The sequence below is a fragment of the Chrysemys picta genome, chromosome 14 (genome assembly GCF_011386835.1).
Source record: "Chrysemys picta bellii isolate R12L10 chromosome 14, ASM1138683v2, whole genome shotgun sequence".
Classification (NCBI taxonomy): Eukaryota; Metazoa; Chordata; order Testudines; family Emydidae; genus Chrysemys; species Chrysemys picta.
In genome coordinates, this window is record NC_088804.1 from 139,384 (window position 1) to 156,424 (window position 17,041).

Sequence of the window (17,041 nt, forward strand, 5' to 3'; positions counted from 1 at the left end):
GGAGGGGGTTCCGACCTGGGGCAGGGGGTTGGGTGCCGGGTGTGAGGTCTGGGAGGGAATTTGGGTGTGGGAGGGGGTTCCGACCTGGGGCAGGGGGTTGGGGTGCCGGGTGTGAGGTCTGGGAGGGAATTTGGGTGTGGGAGGGGGTTCCGACCTGGGGCAGGGTTTCTGGGTGCGAGCTCCGGCCAGGCAGCGCTTACCTCAGCCAGATCCTGGTCAATGGCACACCAGCGCTAAGGCAGGCTCCCTGCCTGCCCTAGCTCCGTAGGGCTCCCAGAAGCGGCCAGCACGTCCCTGCAGCCCCTAGGAGGAGGCATGGCCAGGCAGCATTGTGTGCTGCCTGCGCCCACAGGCGCTGCAGCTCCCATTGGCTTTGGTTCCCGGCCAATGGGAGCTGCAGAGCCGGCACTCGGGATGAGGCCATCGCGTGGAGCTTCCTGATCGCCCCTGCGCCTAGGGGCTGCAGGGACGTGCCGTCCACTTCCGGGAGCCCCGCAGAGCCAGGTCAGGAAGGGAGCCTGCCTTAGCCCCCCTGATCCACGAACCAGCCAGACTTTTAATGGCCCGGTGGGCGGTGCTGACCGGAGCTGCCAGGGTCCCTTTTCCAGCAGGCGTTCTGGTCGAAAACCCGACACCTGCCAACCCGGTGTCGAAGGCCCTGATTTGTGAGTGAGCTAAACCTCCAGCCTCCTGCGCTAAATGAGCTCCCTTAACCTTTTCCTGCACCCCATCCCGACCCCCCCCCCCTTTTACCTGCTTCATCTGCCCGGTGTGGGGTGTTGTGACCCTAGAGCGTGAGTTCCCTGCCACATGGCCTGTCCTCTTGTCCCTGGGGGTGCAGTGTCCAGTCCTAGGCACCCTGCCTCCAGACTGGGTGTGACGAAGTGGGAATGGTCTTATGTTTTCTCTGAATAATGTGGGTGCCTCAGTTTCCCCTGTGCATTTCTTAAGTATCTAGGTGATGGGATAAAGCTGTGATTGTTGCAGAGCCCGAGAGGGCAGGGGTGTGCAGGGGTCTCCACAGAGAATGGCCGACACCCTGTCTCCTGGCAACTGATGGCCTGGGCCCCTCCCCTGCAAGGTGCCAACTGAAGGTGTTGGAGAACAAAGAGATCAGGTGACCTCCTGGCCCAGGAAAGAGACAAAGGCTGGAGGGTTTCAGTTTGGAGCTGGCTGGGGAAACGGAGGGAGGCCCAGCACCGGGGTCTGGGCCCCCTACCCTCAAGATGGACCTGACTGAGGGTCCTGTTCTCTGTCCCTACAAGCTCTGTTTTGGACTGTGATCCTGTCGTCTAATAAACCGTCTGTTTTACTGGCTGGCTGAGAGTCCCGGTGAATTGCAGGAAGTGGGGGGTGCAGGGCCCTGACTCCCCCATTCTCCGTGACAACTGGGGCCTCCGGGTAACGCTGCAGTAGGAAGATGTCACGCGTTGCTGTTATTACTGTCTGAGTCGTGTTATTGTTAGCCAAATGGGCTCGTTTCCCCCTGGAGCTGCCCAATTACCCCAAGGAGGCACAGGAGTCTGGAAGACGGCTTCAAGTTCTTTATTGATCAGTCAGCTGAGCGGGTGTCCCCCTCGACTCATGCCAGAGGGAGGAACACACCTTACAAGCACAACTGGGCTTCTCTTATACAGAGAGACAAACAACTTAGCGTGTCTAAATTCTGCTAACCTATGCATTGTTTAAATTCAGTTCTAGTAGTAATCAGGATACATCTGTTTAGCTTCCCGTCCTTCACATTCCTTTCCCAGGGTCCGTCCAACCCCCTCCCCTTTTCCATATATCTTCTATACATCCTGTATACGTGCAGCTTCATGCATGGGAAACGACAGTGAGAACTGAGATAAGCATGTTTACTGGGATAACAAGCAGAAGCCGAGATAAACATGTTTTTCGGTTTTTGGGCCTAACAAGATTCCCCCCTAAAAAGCATTTTGAGAGCCTTATGGCCCCCAATCCTCAGCCCTCACCGGCTGGTATAGGGCCATCATTTGTTGGTGTATAATTTGATTAGCCATTCGTCGGACTAATGCAACTACACAGGGAGCAAAGCAAGCTAGGGTTAATAGGGTTGTAATAAAGAGTACAAAGAGAAGAAGGCCTTCTCAGAGCCATCCCAGTTGCGGTAACCAGGACGTGAACCAGTCCATATTCCACCCACCCCATGTTTGGACCGGGACATGGGCTAACTTCCTCATTTCTTTCGTTAGCTGTTTTACCGCCTTTCCATTATCATCTATTTGTAAACAGCAATTAGATTCGTTTAATTTTGCACAGATTCCTCCTTCTTCTGCCAGCAAATAATCAAGAACTAGATGGTGCTGGTAGAGCGCATTTCTTATCTGAGTGGACTGATCGGCCAAAAGATCTAGAGCTGCAGCCGTCTGATTAGTTATTATTTCTAAAATGGCTTGCAGCCTAATTATCCGATTCAAGTTGTAAATGGGCTCCCTTGCCCCTGAGATCCACTCATTAGGATTCCATGTAGCTGGACCATAATGTTTTATAATTTTCTCAGGGGGCCACTCCTGAGCCCCCCATGTTTGGGAGCTTCCGGCGGTCAGGGTGGAATCCACGAACCGCCTTTCTCTAATTAAATTATTATACACCTTAATTCCCAACTTATTTTCCTGCATCTGGGGTAATAGAAAGAACAAGGGTCTTATATATCCAACATAACATATCCCAGACCAATTTGGAGGCAATCTTCAGTAGGCATAGGACCTGCAGATCCAATAATGGCCCTTTAGAGCCCAGGTTCCATTAGCAAAGGGGCCATTTCAGGTTTCCTCATTCTCATCGTCCTTTAGATGGTCAAAATATAAAGGATTACCTGGCCCTAAAGGTCCCCCCACCATTCCATCAGCTGAACTGCAATAATCACATCTCCACGCCCCAGCTCCTGCTTTCCAGACTCAATCGCAGCCCCATTTTGGCTGATTGGTGCTAGACCAGAATTGTTTAAAACCCCATACTTGAGTTCCATTCTGATTCTGCCATGCCCATTTGAAACCACCGTACCACGTGGTCCTTGCTAGTGGTATTGTCTAGCTGGCAACTCGTGAATAGGGCGTCAAAGAACCCATCCTGTCCTACCGCCCTGCAACCTTCGGCCGTAGGGTAGTATTGTTTGGAGCATTTCACCCAACTATTATTGGTGAGCCTCACATGGGTCTGGTTCCATTGCCCCTGATATTTAGAGCAGTCATACAGATGACAATAAGGGTCCCAGCAATCAAACCCTGGGGATAGAGTCCAATCACACTTGCTTTCTCCCAAGTACACTCCCTCCTGCCTTGTCCGATTAAGGCAGAGAATACCCATTCCAGAAGAATACAGTCGCCAGGGGCTACTATCCTCAGTCCAAACCCCCGTTCCATCGTGGACTATACTCAAATTGCTGAGCCACCATTTGGGCTGTACCGGCTGGGCTACCCAAGGCCATTCATTTAACTCCCCTGGGCCTCCGCATACCCAACAGTTACTGAGGTTAATGGATTTTGCTATTGTCTCCCCCCAGCTGTAAAAACCTATTTTCCCAACCATAACAGTGGTGGAAGCACATAAACAAAAATATTAACAATAATTTCATTATCTTTTTCTAAACAGTCCCTTTAGTCCGTCCAAGTACTGATACTCCCAGGTGGAGTCTTCACCTGTGCCACCCCGGGCGTCCGGAGCCGGGGCGGGCAGAGGGCTGGTGTCCTCTTCTGCTAGTTCAGTCTCCGGGTTAGGGTTCAGAAACTGCCTTACCCGCGTATAGTGTGTCCATTTGTCACTCCCAAGAACTTTGACTGCAGCTTGGCTGATGAGCGAGACAGTGTGCGGGCCGTCCCACCGTGGTGTAAGGGGGTCACGCTTCCACTTCTTGACGAGGACCTGATCACCGATCTGGAATGGGTACACGGGCTAGTCCAAGGAAAGGGCCTGAAAAGGCACCGCGTCGATGCAGCTGTAACAAAACAGATTGCAACCCAGAGACCTGTTTCCATAAGGAGTCCTTCCCCATTTCCCAGTTTACATCCTCCCGGAACCCCGGGATAATGGTGAAAGCTTAAGACCCTTACGTGGGGCCCTTCGAATGCGGGTAAGGGCGAGTGGTAACGCATCAAGCCACTTTAAACTAGACTCTGTGCCTAGTTTAGTGAGGGTATCCTTGAGAGTTCTATTCATTCTTTCCACCTGTCCCGTGCTTTGCGGCCTCCAGGGTGTATGCAACTTCCATTGTATACCGAGTGCCTGGGACACCTGTTGCAAGACTTCAATACAGTCATGAGTGGGGCTGGTCTCATAGGAAACCCAAGGGTCAGGCAATAGGGTAGCTAGGTTGAGGGAACTAACTGTTCTAAAGGTTAAGTTAGGGGCTAGCAAGGGCCCTACCTCATATCTGGTATGTCGACTGGGATTTAGATGCTTTTCCCCAGAGCCTGTCCCCAGTATTTGAGGTATCCCGTGGGGAACCACAACCTCAGTGTCCCCCCCCAGGGTAAACTTTTCAGCCTCCTGTACAAGGAGAGCGGTTGCTGCAATGGCCCATAAGCAGGCAGGCCACCCCTTGGCGACAGGGTACAAGACCTTCGAATAGTATCCAATGGGTCGCCAGGTTGGCCCTGACCTTTGGCACAGGACTCCAGCTGCCACCCCTCCTCTTTCACGAACGTATAGGGTGAATGGCTTCCGGGAATCTGTGAGGGCTAGAGCGGGAGGCTGAACCTTCTTTAAGCTCTCGAAATGCTTTTTCCATTTCCCTGGTCCATTTCTAGTGGAGTAGACCTTCTTTAGTCAAAGACTCATATAGTGGTCTGGCTTTTCCCCCATAGTCAGGGATCCAGAGTCGACAGAAGCCAGTCAGTCCCAGAAAAGCCCTTAATTCTCAGGGGTTCCGGGGTTGAGGGCTGTTAAGTATAACCTGGATTCTTTCTTTACCCAAACTGTGACTCCCTTGGCAAAAGTGGTATCCAAGGAAGGTGACCTGCTGCTTAACCAACTGAGCTTTTTCCTTTGATACTTTATATCCCTATACCCCAAGGTGATTGAGGAGCTCTACAGTTTGCTTCTTGCAGACTGTCTCTGTTTCAGTACTCAAGAGCAGATCATCGCAGTACTGAACTATGTTACATGAAGGGTGTTTAGCCAGGAATGGGGTGAGGTCCCTTTTTAACTGGCTGCCAAAAATCTCGGGTGCACAGGTAAGTCCTTGTGGGACAACGGTCCAAAGTTATTGAGCTTTGTAGTGGGTATCTGGGTCCTCCCACTCAAAGGCAAACAGTCTCTGCTATTAACTTGTTAATTTGTCTTAGGTCCTGGACCAACCGATACTGCCCATTAGGCTTAGGCAGCCCCATTATTGGAGTATTGTATGGGGACATGTCTTCCTTTAACCACCCGCACTGCAAAAACTTTTGAATCAGGGGTTTTAACCCGATCCGAGTGGTTAGCTTAAGGGGGTATTGTCGAATTCGGACTGGGCTGCTTCCCTCCTTAAGGGAAATATGCACTGGTGTAGCATTCCTGGCTCGGGCCACGCCTCCTTCCTTTGCCCAGACCTTGGGATTTACACACACACACACACACACACACCCCAACTGGCTTCCATCACTTCCCTTACATTCCAGGGAGTGATCTCTAGCATTTATGAGAGCCATCTGGTAATTAGAGGCTTGTTGCTTAGGGATTCTGACTTCCATTGTCCCATTATCGAATGAGATCTCCGCCTGCAATTTAGTGAGGATATCTCCTCCAAGCAGCGCTATGGGGCAGGAAGGACTGCAAACAAACTGATGGGAAATTTGACAGTCCCCTATTTTTACTAGGAGAGGCAAAGTTTTTTCCAAAGCTGTAGTTTGTCCCTCTATCCCCTGGACTATGGCACGTCCCCGAGCTCTATCTCGGGGAGCCTTATTAAGGGGGAGCAAACTAAGAGTGGCCCCAGTATCAATAAGGGCTTCAATTGGGCAGCCCTCCACTTTAATTTTTACTGTGGGATCCAGGCTGGCAGCTTGTGCTGTCAGGAGGGGCCGCTGGGTTCCCCGACCCCCCTATGGGGAAGACTCCTCCCCTGAACGTCCTGTACTGTTGTAGAGGATAGGAAGGGACGGGGTTTTATCTTTACGTTCCTTTCCCATGGCCTGTCACCGGGGGCATTCATTCTTCCAGTGCCCCTCTTTCCTACAGATAGCGCACTGATTTCGACCCAGGCAGGGGCCCCGCCCCTTCCCCGGTGGCCCTGGCCGTCCCTTAACTTTGTCCCCCCTTTCTTCATATCCTTTCCTTTGGGCCATGGCTAAAACGTGGGCCCCTTTCTTCCGAGAACGGGGGATTCTGTTGCTTCCAATTATATAGATCACTAGTGGTAAAGGGAACATATACCATAGTGAGATTACCCTCAGGGGCTACAGTTTCCTGCAGTGGACACAAATAATTCTGTTGCAGGGGCCCTTGGAGTACCGGGCCATTAAGGTTTTAATAGTTTGTGATCTACATTTTTGCAACCATGGGGGATGATTGCCACAAGGTCCTGCCAAATATCTATATAGGGATATTGGTCCCAATGCCCATCCCAGGTCACAATAGTAGGTACTGCTTGTACAACCCCTGGTTTGAGCGTCCCTCCCTCGGGCCATTCCACCCCGAATGTCATCCATTCAAGAGTACAGAATTTTACAAGCTTGTCTTTACATAATACAATTCCATAATTAGCCTGGCGTCTAAACGCCTTCCAGTTATCCAGCATACATCCCAGGGGTGTCCAGGAGAAGGTGCTTTGTCCGGACCCCATTATGCTTTACCCAGAGTTTTCCGAGACAGAGATATCAAGAGGGGGAAGAGGTATAGATCTAGTTCTAACTCAGATATCCGCTGGGTCACGAGGTTCGGCTGACCCCCCTTGCAATCAAGATATCCTGGTCATCGGGTTTCCCCTTGCAGGAGTCTTGGGGCGGCTGAAGTCAGCTTAAGCCTCAGACCTGTCAGCGGCACTCATTCATCTTTCACACAGATCCTTTAATCAGTTACAATCTCGGTTTCCAACACACCATTAAGAGGAGAAACAAGATTACCCCTCCCAGAAACAAGAGTAATCCCTGAGGTTGCTCCAAGTCCCAATAATTGTTAAAAACGGCTCATGGACTTGTGGAGTTAGTTACGTTACTCATTGGCCGTTATTTGCTTACCCTTTAACCAAAAACACAACAACAAGACATTTACAAAGCTACAATACTGTTAACATACCTTCCCGTATACAGGCTGCCTAGGGGATTTCCACTGTCCAACCCACACCTCGGGGGCGTTATTCCTCAAACCCAGGAGGTAAACGCACTTACCGCCCGAAGTGGCCGCGTCCGGCAGTCAGACTTCCCCTCCTTCTGAAGCCGTCTTGCTTCCATGTCCTTCAGAGTTCTCTTCAGAGAGGACGCAGCCGCCCCGGCCGATTGTGACGATCCGAGGCCCGAGCAAAGCAACAGCTCGAGGTGGCCACTCCTCGGAATCGCCCTCGGCCGTCGGTCAGTGCCCTCTACAGGGAGAGAAGTCCCGGCGGAGTCGCCATTTGTTAGCCAAATGGGCTCGTTTCCCCCTGGAGCTGCCCAATTACCCCAAGGAGGCACAGGAGTCTGGAAGACGGCTTCAAGTTCTTTATTGATCAGTCAGCTGAGCGGGTGTCCCCCTCGACTCATGCCAGAGGGAGGAACACACCTTACAAGCACAACTGGGCTTCTCTTATACAGAGAGACAAACAACTTAGCGTGTCTAAATTCTGCTAACCTATGCATTGTTTAAATTCAGTTCTAGTAGTAATCAGGATACATCTGTTTAGCTTCCCGTCCTTCACATTCCTTTCCCAGGGTCCGTCCAACCCCCTCCCCTTTTCCATATATCTTCTATACATCCTGTATACGTGCAGCTTCATGCATGGGAAACGACAGTGAGAACTGAGATAAGCATGTTTACTGGGATAACAAGCAGAAGCCGAGATAAACATGTTTTTCGGTTTTTGGGCCTAACATTATCATTATCTGTCCTCCGGCTTTGGGTGGGTCCATGCTGCGGATTTGCTTGTGTCCCACAGGGTCTAATGGGGTTGGAATCCCGCAGGTTTGTTATCCTGGGGGAGCTCAGCGTCCGTGTGACCAGTGCCAGGGACACATGCGTGTGTGATCTCCTGGCCACATGGAGCCCACCCGGGCCGCCCTGTTCTGGGCACACCCTGGATCTGACTGTCAGCCAAGGGCCGAGCACTGGGCATATAACCAATGTTCTGACTTGACCCCAGCCTCATGGCCCGGCGATCCTGGCCTGTCCTCCCCACCCCACTGGGGACAGACCCCCACAAAGATGGTTGGCCTGGAGGGGGTTTGGCTTCTGTCAGTTTTCAGGAGATGCTGGCAGGGCCGGACCCCAAACCACAGGCCAAGGGGCCACTGAGCACAATCACACGGTGACCACAGCCACAAGCTACTCCACATCCCTGCTGGATGAATGTCGGGTGAGACACAGAGACAGCGCTTGGGAGCCACAAACGCTCTGCCAGCTGGGCAAAGCTGGGAATGTGACGACAAGACAACACACCTGCCTTCAGGTGCTTTGAGTGGATGTTCCTGATTGCATGGGTGGGTCCCTTTAAGACGTTCAGGTTGTGTATTTCCAGGGTGAGAACTGGGGCTGACAGGGCCAGCAGGCCGGTGAGGAGCAGGAGACGAGGGCACCGGGCAGCTGCAAAAGGGAAGAGCCGGTGAGAAGCTGGGAACACAAACCTGCCCTTCAGGAGCCGCGACTCCCAGTTCCCTCTGCCAGGACAGTGCCCCTGGAGCAGCCAGCTAAGAGCTCGCTCCGCGGCTCCGCGCTCACAGCAGCCCAGAGGGGCGGGGAGCTGGGGAGCCAGGCGGGGCGATTGGGAATGTGGGGGCAAGGTGATGACCGGGATAAGGGGAATTATGGGAGAGAAGAGCATTGGGGGAGGAGTGTCTGGAGGACTGGACCAGGGTTGTGGGGGAAGCTGTGGTTCTGGGGAGCCCCCTGCATGGTTGCTTGAAGCTGCAGCCTCTGTTCCCTGGCACAGCCCTGTGGGAAGCCCTAGTTGCCTTGCTGTGGAGACAGTCACTGTTGCCCACCCCAGATTCCCAGCTCAGGCCAGTCCCACAGTCAGGCTCCCCCGTCCATCCCCCTACACACAGACATCCTCCCCCCAGATTTCCAGAGCCCTGCTTAGCCCTGCCTGCCCCCACCCCTGTCTCCCAGGGCCCAGCCCACGCCCCGTGCTGCCCAGCCAGCCTTCCTGGCTCACTGTGGCTCTGCAGGGCGCAGTGGGATCAGCCAATGCTGCTGAAGAGGGAAGATGAACATGCCCCTTTTCTGTTGGCAGCTTGCGTGTAACCTCACGGCCTGGGAATGGGACTGGCATCAGTGCCAGGTGCGGCTCAGGAACAAAGAACAGGGATTTCGCTGGCCAGACCACTGTCTAACGTCCCAGGTCCCCATCCCCACGTGTGCTCTGAGGGGAGTGTGAGAAGCTGCCCATGGCGACAGGCAGGGGCCGGCCAGGAGCCCCGGATTGGGAGGGAGCCGGGAGATTTCAAAGCATTTTCAAATGTTTCCTATGAAAGGATTGATCGGCACAAGCTGAATGATGGTGTCACACGGAGCAGCTCCACGGTGATGCCGAAGGAGGGGGCACTGATCCCCTCAGAGAACTGGGTCCTGCTGACTGCAGGGGCAGGACGGATGTAGAGATGAAGAGCCAGGCCCTGTGCCAGGTGGCATGGGAGCACCAGGGGCCTCTTTCCTCCCCTCCCCCCGTCTGTGCAGGAGTGGGGCAGGGTTCCTACCTTGGGCCCAGACAGCACTAGGGAAAGGGACCAGTCCTTGCACCAGGCCTGTGGGCCACCATAGGGGCACTATCCTCTGCCAAGGGGTGCGGCCAGACTCCTAGCTAACTAGTGTGCAAGCTGCCGTGGGACCATGTGCTAGCTGGGGAAACAGGCTGCACCTTACCACACAAGCAGTGGGATACATTCAGCCCAGTGGTCTGGGGCCTCCCCACCTGGTCCCTGCTGGCACATGGCTCCAGCCAGCAGGGTCCTACCCCACGAAGATGCCCTCGGCCCCAGCCCCTGGGCACCATTCTTTAATTGAAACGAAGTGCTGCAGAATGCAGGGACCTGGCCGCAGCATTTAGACCCAGCGTGATACCCCATAGACGGGGGCTGCCACAGGCTGCCCTGGTATGAGGCACCGCGCTCCTGCTCCAGGGGTCTGCACGTGGCCAGGCAGAGCTGCGAGCAGAGCCTTCAGTCTCAGGCGAGGAGCGGCTCCGCCTGCAGTGGGAGTGGGATGGACGCTGCCTCTGCCCTACAGGCTCTCTGGATGTGGTCCGGAGGGCAGGGGGCCCAAGGACTCCTCTCTCCCAGCACTAAGGGCCCAAGTCTCTCCTCCCGCTCACATCTCCTCTTTCTCCTTCCCCAGAAAATCCCTCTGGCCCCAGTCTCTCCTTCCCACAACCCCAAACGGAAGGGCTGGTGGCCTGGAGATTTACTCTGGCAGGGAGCAAAGGGCCCATCCCAGCAGCCCCGCATGCCCTGCCTGTGAACCTGGTAACGCCAGGCATGTTCTCCAGCAGCGTGGTGCCCATGGGAGCACCCGGAAAGAGAGTGACAGCAGGGCACAGAGTTACCAGCTGCAGACCTCACTGCTTAGAAGTGTGTGTTTATTCCAAAGCCTGGATCCTAAGGCAGGGCCGTGCAGAGGGTGTTTGAGAAGCTCCCGCCATGCTTGGGATTTCACCTTTCCAGTGACCTCTAGGCCTGCTCATCGCATCGCCGAGCTAAAATGACGCGGAAGAGTCACTCCAGCCGAACGCTGGTGCACGGGAGTCAGCCCAGCGCAGAAAGGCCCAGGGGAGAAAAGCTCGGAAAGTCTGCAGGGAGGGAGAGGAGAAGGAAAGTGGCCCCGTTTCCTGGGTAACCCTGATACTTCCCCCAGCAAGGCCTGTGAGAGCGGGCGGGAGGTTTGGCCATGACATACTCTGACCCTTTTCCCTCCCTTCGTGGAGCAGGGGTTGGCCTCACTGCAGACAGGAGGGTGGGGAAGGGGTGACTAACAGTAGGACGCTGGTTTGATGAGGATGGCGGAGGCTTGGCAGTTCCCACTACAGAAACTACCCCAAGTGATGCTCCCTTTGACGTTCAGTCGAACAGAATGACAAGCCGAGTACCACCAGCCCCCATCATAGCTAGACGCACAGTTCCCACCGTAAGTGTCCTGATCCAGGTCTTTAGCAGAGAACTTCATGTTGTCATGCACGGTGGTAGGATTGTTTGAAGTCATGGCGTCCCCTGCAGTCCCAGTGTAAGAGCCCAGCCTCAGCCTGTAGCCTTTGGACTCGTCTTCCAGACCGAAGAGGTTGTAGTCTGCGTATTTCATGGTGCCGGATGAATCATGGATGACAAACCTGACCTGGTAGACCTTCTGCTTGGCGATCCGATAGATGTACTCCGTCCCCAGCCAGTAGTCATCCTGCACGTTGCCAAAGCCGTACTTGTAGGTGCTCCAGGACTCAGCCCAGGTGATCTGTGTGTCGTGCCGGTTCCGCTGGAGGACCATCCAGCCCTCACTGGTGCTGTTCAAGTCACAGTAAACGACAATCTGGTGGAATCCTGTGGGCTGGATGACAAAGACGCCACTGACCCTGTTCCAGGTTATCTCGCTGCAGTCCTTGGGCCAGACTGTGCACAAGAGAGAGATCGCTTTCACTAAACCCCGTGGAACAGAACCCTGCTCAGCTCTTCCCACCCTGGGTCAGTGAGAAAGGGCCCCTCCGGTGTGCCACACACAGCAGTGTCTGCACTGACACCCCGCATGCTTTGCCAGCCCATTGTCAAAGAGGCTTCAACAACGGATGCAGACACTGAGCCCGAATCTGCTGGCACAGCCCTGGCATTAGGTCCTGTCACCCACTCCTGGGCAGTTTATTCTCTAACTAGCTACTTTGCACGTGCACACGTAGGTTTCCCAGAAGACAAACAGGCCCCTGTTCATACTCTGCAGGGGTTTTCGGGGAGGTGTTTAACACGGCAGACACGCTGCGTGGGACACTGCAAGCTAACAGCACCGTGTGTCCTGTGGGGTGACTGTATCTTACAGCAGCGGGTTCTGCACCCCCTCAGCTCTCAGCAAACTGCTGTGCCAAGGGCTCTCCAACAGGGTGTGTGTGCTGAGGCCACCGACACCAGCTGCTAGGGAAAGGAGGAGTCTGTGGAGTCAAAGGATCTTGCCACTCATCCCAAATTTTGGCTGCAAACTCCCCACACCTGCAGTAGTGAGGGACACGGCCCAGTAGGTCACAGCCCTGGGTCCTGGATCCCACACAGTCTATCAGTGGTGCCACTTTCCCTGCAGAAAGATCATGACCCAAAGCTTCTCCTCTGCAGGACACGTTACAGCCTGTGTGTATCAAGCCCTTTCCCCCACACCCTCCCACCCTCTGCCATCAGAGTTCCTGCTCCCAGGGGCCTGGGGATTCCCCTCTGGCCCGGTCAGACAATGCATCCCAATGCCTTGTTGTGCCCTGCAGGGAGAAGCTGTATGAATAACTCTTGTTGTTCTTCATATCAGAGGGGTAGCCGTGTTAGTCTGAATCTGTAAAAAGCAACAGAGGGTCCTGTGGCACCTTTAAGACTAACAGAAATATTGGAGCATAAGCTTTCGTGGGTGAATCTTGTGTCTGATGAAGTGGGCATTCACCCACGAAAGCTTATGCTCCAATACTTCTGTTAGCCTTAAAGGTGCCACAGGATTCTCTGTTGCTTCTTGTTGTTCTTGCATCTCATTTCTGCAGGGCGTGGATAGGTGAAGCATGGGATACTCTTACCGTGGGCCTCTGGTAACTGTGGGTCACTGGCTCGGCTGTGCCGCAGGCTCCCTTTCCCCTGATCTGTAGGGACAGGAATTGGGAGATCCGCGTGACATGAGGGGTTGGCAGAGACTGTCTCCCAAGCACCAGAGAGTGTTAGCAGTGCATTCGCCTCCCCTTCTCCGTGTCCCTGAAACCCTCATCCAGGACAAACTGTTCTTCTGCCCACACTTCTGCAAACCCCCATCACTGCTCTACCTGGCTTCCGTCTGCTCCCCTCCAGTCTGGCCCAAATGCAGCCACCAAACTCACCGCCCGCTCCCGTGGCTCTGCCCACACCACCTTGTGCCTTCCAGTCCCTTCCCTGGCTCTGCAGCTCCTCCTGCAGCAGCTTCCAGCCCCCGCGCCTCCCCTCGAGCTCTGCACAGCCCTGCCCTGCCTAGCTCGAGCTCTGTGTTAATTCTGCACCAGTCGCCCTGCTGCCCGAACACCCACATCTCATCCCGTCTGCCCCTGCCTGGCTCGGGCCCAGGCTGCACCAGTTCACTCCTCCACGCCCCCTCTGCTGCCCAAGGCAACCAGCACCTCCTGGCTTTGTCCCGTGCTGCTCCCTGCACTGCAATGGGCCAGCCCCTGTGCCCCCCCGAACCTCCCTCCCCTCCCTCAAACCGCCAAAGAGCTCAGCGTGGTTTGAATAGAGAGCTACGGTTGGATTGTAATTTCTCCCAGTGGCTTCAGGCCTCCATAATCCCCAGGCCACCAGTGAGTGACATCCTGGGGCCCCAGGGCTGGCAGGGACCCCTAGGGCCAGGGGGGAGGGCTATAGAAGCAGACACATGACACACCTGCCTTCAGGTGCTTTGGGTGGAAGTTCCTGATTGCATGGGTGGGTCCCTTTAAGATGTTCAGGTTGTTTATTTCCAGGGTGAGAACTGGGGCTGACAGGGCCAGCAGGCCGGTGAGGAGCAGGAGACGAGGGCACCAGGCAGCTGCAAAAGGGAAGAGCCGGTGAGAAGCTGGGAACACAAACCCGCCCTTCAGGAGCCGCGACTCCCAGTTCCCTGTGCCCGGGAACGGCACAACCGAGAGCTGGGACTGCTGGACCCTCCCGCCTCGCCCAGCACAGCCTGGCACTGCCGCCCTCGCCCGTCAGTCTGGCTGGGCAGCCGGCCACCGGCCAGGCATGCACGGGGCAGAGAGGAGACGCTAGGAACCGGCCCCGTTGGGACAGAGACTCCCAGGAGGGGGGCGGGTGCTGAGGAGTTTGGGATTCGCCCTGGAGAAATGTTCCCGCCCCACAGAGACACCCCTGTGCCATGGAAATAACCGGGCAGGGGAGGGCGGGAGAGTGGGTGAGAGAAAGGGAAAATGGAGATTGGGGCTGGGGGGGCACTGAGAGCCCTGGGGAGGCCTGAAGGGTGGGTAATGAGAGCCCCATGGACAGGGGGGTGGGAGGGGTATGGCCACAGAGCCGCAGGGAGGGGAACCCTGAGGTGTGGGGGCTGGGTGGGTACTGGGAGTTCCTCCTGAAGGGACGGGGGTTGGCCATGGTCACTCAGCCCGGGGTGTGGGAGGGGGACTGGCTGAGGGCACTCAGAGCCCCAGGAAGTGGGGGGGACTGAGGGGAGGGACTGGCCAGGGGCACTCAGAGCTCGGGGGGGGCTGCCCGGGGGGGCACTCACAGCCCCAGGAGGTGGGTGGGGGAGGGGCACACAGGATTTCAGGAATTCCCTGGCAGTGAAGAGCTGCTGGCAGCAGGGAAGAGCCAGCCGTGACAATCCCCACTTGGGATCCCTGGCTGGGCTAGTGGCTATGGGGGCCCGTGGCCAAGCTGCAGCGGAAGGTGACCTGAAGGAAATGCCTCGGCCTCGGCCTCCGGCTAGGAAGGGCCTGGGCCAGATAATGACCCACCGCGCAGTGTCCCAGCTCCCTGCCCCACACCTGCGGGGCACGACCCCTCCTCTGTAGGGAGGTTGGCATGTACCTTAGTGCTGCTTCCTCCATCCCCAAAGGCCTCTCCCAGTAGGGTGACCAGACAGCAAGTGTGAAAAATCGGGACAGGGGTGGGGGGTAATAGGAGCCTATATAAGAAAAAGACCCAAAAATCAGGACTGTCCCTATAAAATCGGGACATCTGGTCACCCTATCTCCCAGCCAGTCTGTGGCAACCCCTGCCGTTCAATACGCACATTACCCTGCTGTGACATACCGGGGGAGGGACCCCTCGGGGATGGGGGGGCTGTCACACAGCTGGGCAATTTAACCCAGCTGGGCCGGGGTGACTGTCTCCCTGGAGCTGGGGTCTCAGCCCAGGTGTCTCTCTGCCATTCCCCCCAGTTGCCCCCGGGCGAGGTGGGAGCGCCCCACGTTGAGTTCCAGCTCCACATTCGCACCCACAAATGCTGGTGGGTTCCAATCCCAGCTGAACACGCCCACCCGTCCCTAGTGCGGAGCAGAAGGGCCCAGCGCTGCCCCACAGAACCCTCTGGTCTCCGAGCCCGCTCTTACCCATCACCGCAGCACGTCTGGCCCAGGCTGAACGCTGCTGCTCTGTGCAGAGAGGCTGGCACTTCTCGCTCCTGCCGTACGAGGGGCAGGTGCTGCTACCAACTGCTCCCCCTAATCCCCGCCCTGCTGCGCTCTGGGGATGCTGCCCTGCTGTGGAGCTCTCAGGTGTCTTGAACTGGAATTTGTTTGGAGAGAAACTGCTAAGGAGCCTTATCAGCCCCGAGCAGACAGTACCTGGGAGCCTGCCTGGGTCTGGCGGGTCTGGTACAGCCTCCCCCCAGATAAGACTCTTCCCTGGACCTGCCACCCATTGGAATTTGGAACGATTCCCTCCGAGGTAACACCCGGGGAAGCCAGGGCAGGGAAGGGCACGGCCTGCTCCCCGGGAGCGTTAGGGCTTTCAGGAGTCAGAGGTGTCACCACAGCAGGTTGAACGTTAAAGCAGCGAAGGCAGTTGGGGGGCAGAGGAATTGGGTGCTTTGCCATTGCACTTGATCAGCTCAATTTGAAAATTCTTTCAAAGGAAATCCAGATGTATACATCTGACTGGGGTACATGTACACACATACACACGCACACTCACATGTGCACACACTCATGTGCACATACACACATACATACACACATGTACACATACATATATATACAGACGTACACATACACGCACATACGCTGTCCCTGGAGCGCCCCAGGATGCGACTGACGGGGTGGCTGGCTATTATGGAGGCAGAAGGGGGTTGGGAGAAAATAATCAAGAAGAACTTTTGCTGAAAATGCAAACCTAAGCTGGAAATCTGTGCAGGGCTGGGCTCAGCAAAAATGATCTTTTGAGCTGCTCTTATTAACCATGGTCCTGTACTTCCTGGTTTGCGTCGGACCCAGGCAGGAGACTGGGCTGCTCTCAGCCGTAGAAGCCATTGGAATGAGCCAGGTCGGAATGAGCCAGGCCCTCAGAGCCTTCTGCCACCAATCGCCCCAGCAGTCACTGATCCACACCAAACCACGTCCTTCCAGTCAGGCAGTTTCATATGCATACATCAAACCCTTGGTTTGCCACTCAGACACCACGGTGATGGGCACAGTAAGGACCGAGAGACGCTAAACAGGCAGACAGACAAGGAAATAGTGGCCCTGGCTACAGGTGTGTTTGTGGAGCAAACGGATGAACACCAATTGCTGGCTGAAGGCACAACCTTAATTCCCGCATCTCCTGTCTGTCAGGTATCGTTCGCTTGGCAGCCTGAGCTCCGATTTCTAACGCAGCGTTTTGCTGTGGCCTATTGTGGTTCTCATGTCCTGGGGCGCCTTGGCCCCTGGTATCAGGAGCGGTGCTAAGGAGGCTGCTTTTCAAAGGTCCTTAAGTAGAGTTGCCAACTTTCTACTTGCACAAAACCAAACGCCCTTGACCCAACCCCTTTCATGCCCTTCCCCAAGGCCCCACCCCCACTCACTCCAGCCCAGCCCACCTCCCTCAGTCGCTCGCTCTCACACCCTCACTCACTTTCACTGGGCTGGGGCTGGGGGTTGGAGTGCAGGGAGGGGTGAGGGCTCCGGTGGGGATGCGGGCTCTGGGATTGGGCTGGAGATTAGGGGTTTGGGGTGCCAGAGGGGGATCCGGGCTGGGGCAGAGGGTTGGGGTGCGGACTCTGGGAGGGAGTTTGGGTGCGGGAGGGGGCTCAGGGCTGG

At 55.7% G+C, this 17,041-nt stretch overlaps 2 protein-coding genes across 9 annotated transcripts in view; one reads left to right on the top strand and one right to left on the bottom strand.

Moving 5' to 3' along the window:
• The window catches only part of LOC135975714 (angiopoietin-related protein 4-like), a 136,603-nt gene that overhangs the window by 36,791 nt on the left and 82,771 nt on the right, over nt 1-17,041 (top strand). The gene's annotated exons all lie outside the window — the stretch shown is intronic.
• The window catches only part of LOC112061722 (fibrinogen-like protein 1-like protein), an 82,701-nt gene continuing 67,189 nt past the window's right edge, over nt 1,530-17,041 (bottom strand). The window contains exons 1-4 of one of the 8 annotated variants that reach the window (XM_065567750.1): nt 15,356-15,563; nt 13,693-13,836; nt 12,866-12,928; nt 10,383-11,720 (exon numbers count right to left, since the gene is read on the bottom strand). In XM_065567750.1, coding sequence (XP_065423822.1) covers nt 11,092-11,720; nt 12,866-12,928; nt 13,693-13,836; nt 15,356-15,359 — 840 coding nt within the window. In that variant the 5' untranslated portion in view covers nt 15,360-15,563 and the 3' untranslated portion in view covers nt 10,383-11,091. Of the gene's footprint in view, nt 8,713-10,382; nt 11,721-12,865; nt 12,929-13,692; nt 13,837-14,831; nt 14,929-15,355; nt 17,023-17,041 lie in introns of those variants that run through there. The other 7 variants (XR_010592706.1, XR_010592711.1, XR_010592710.1 and 4 more) reach the window with 7 other exon arrangements.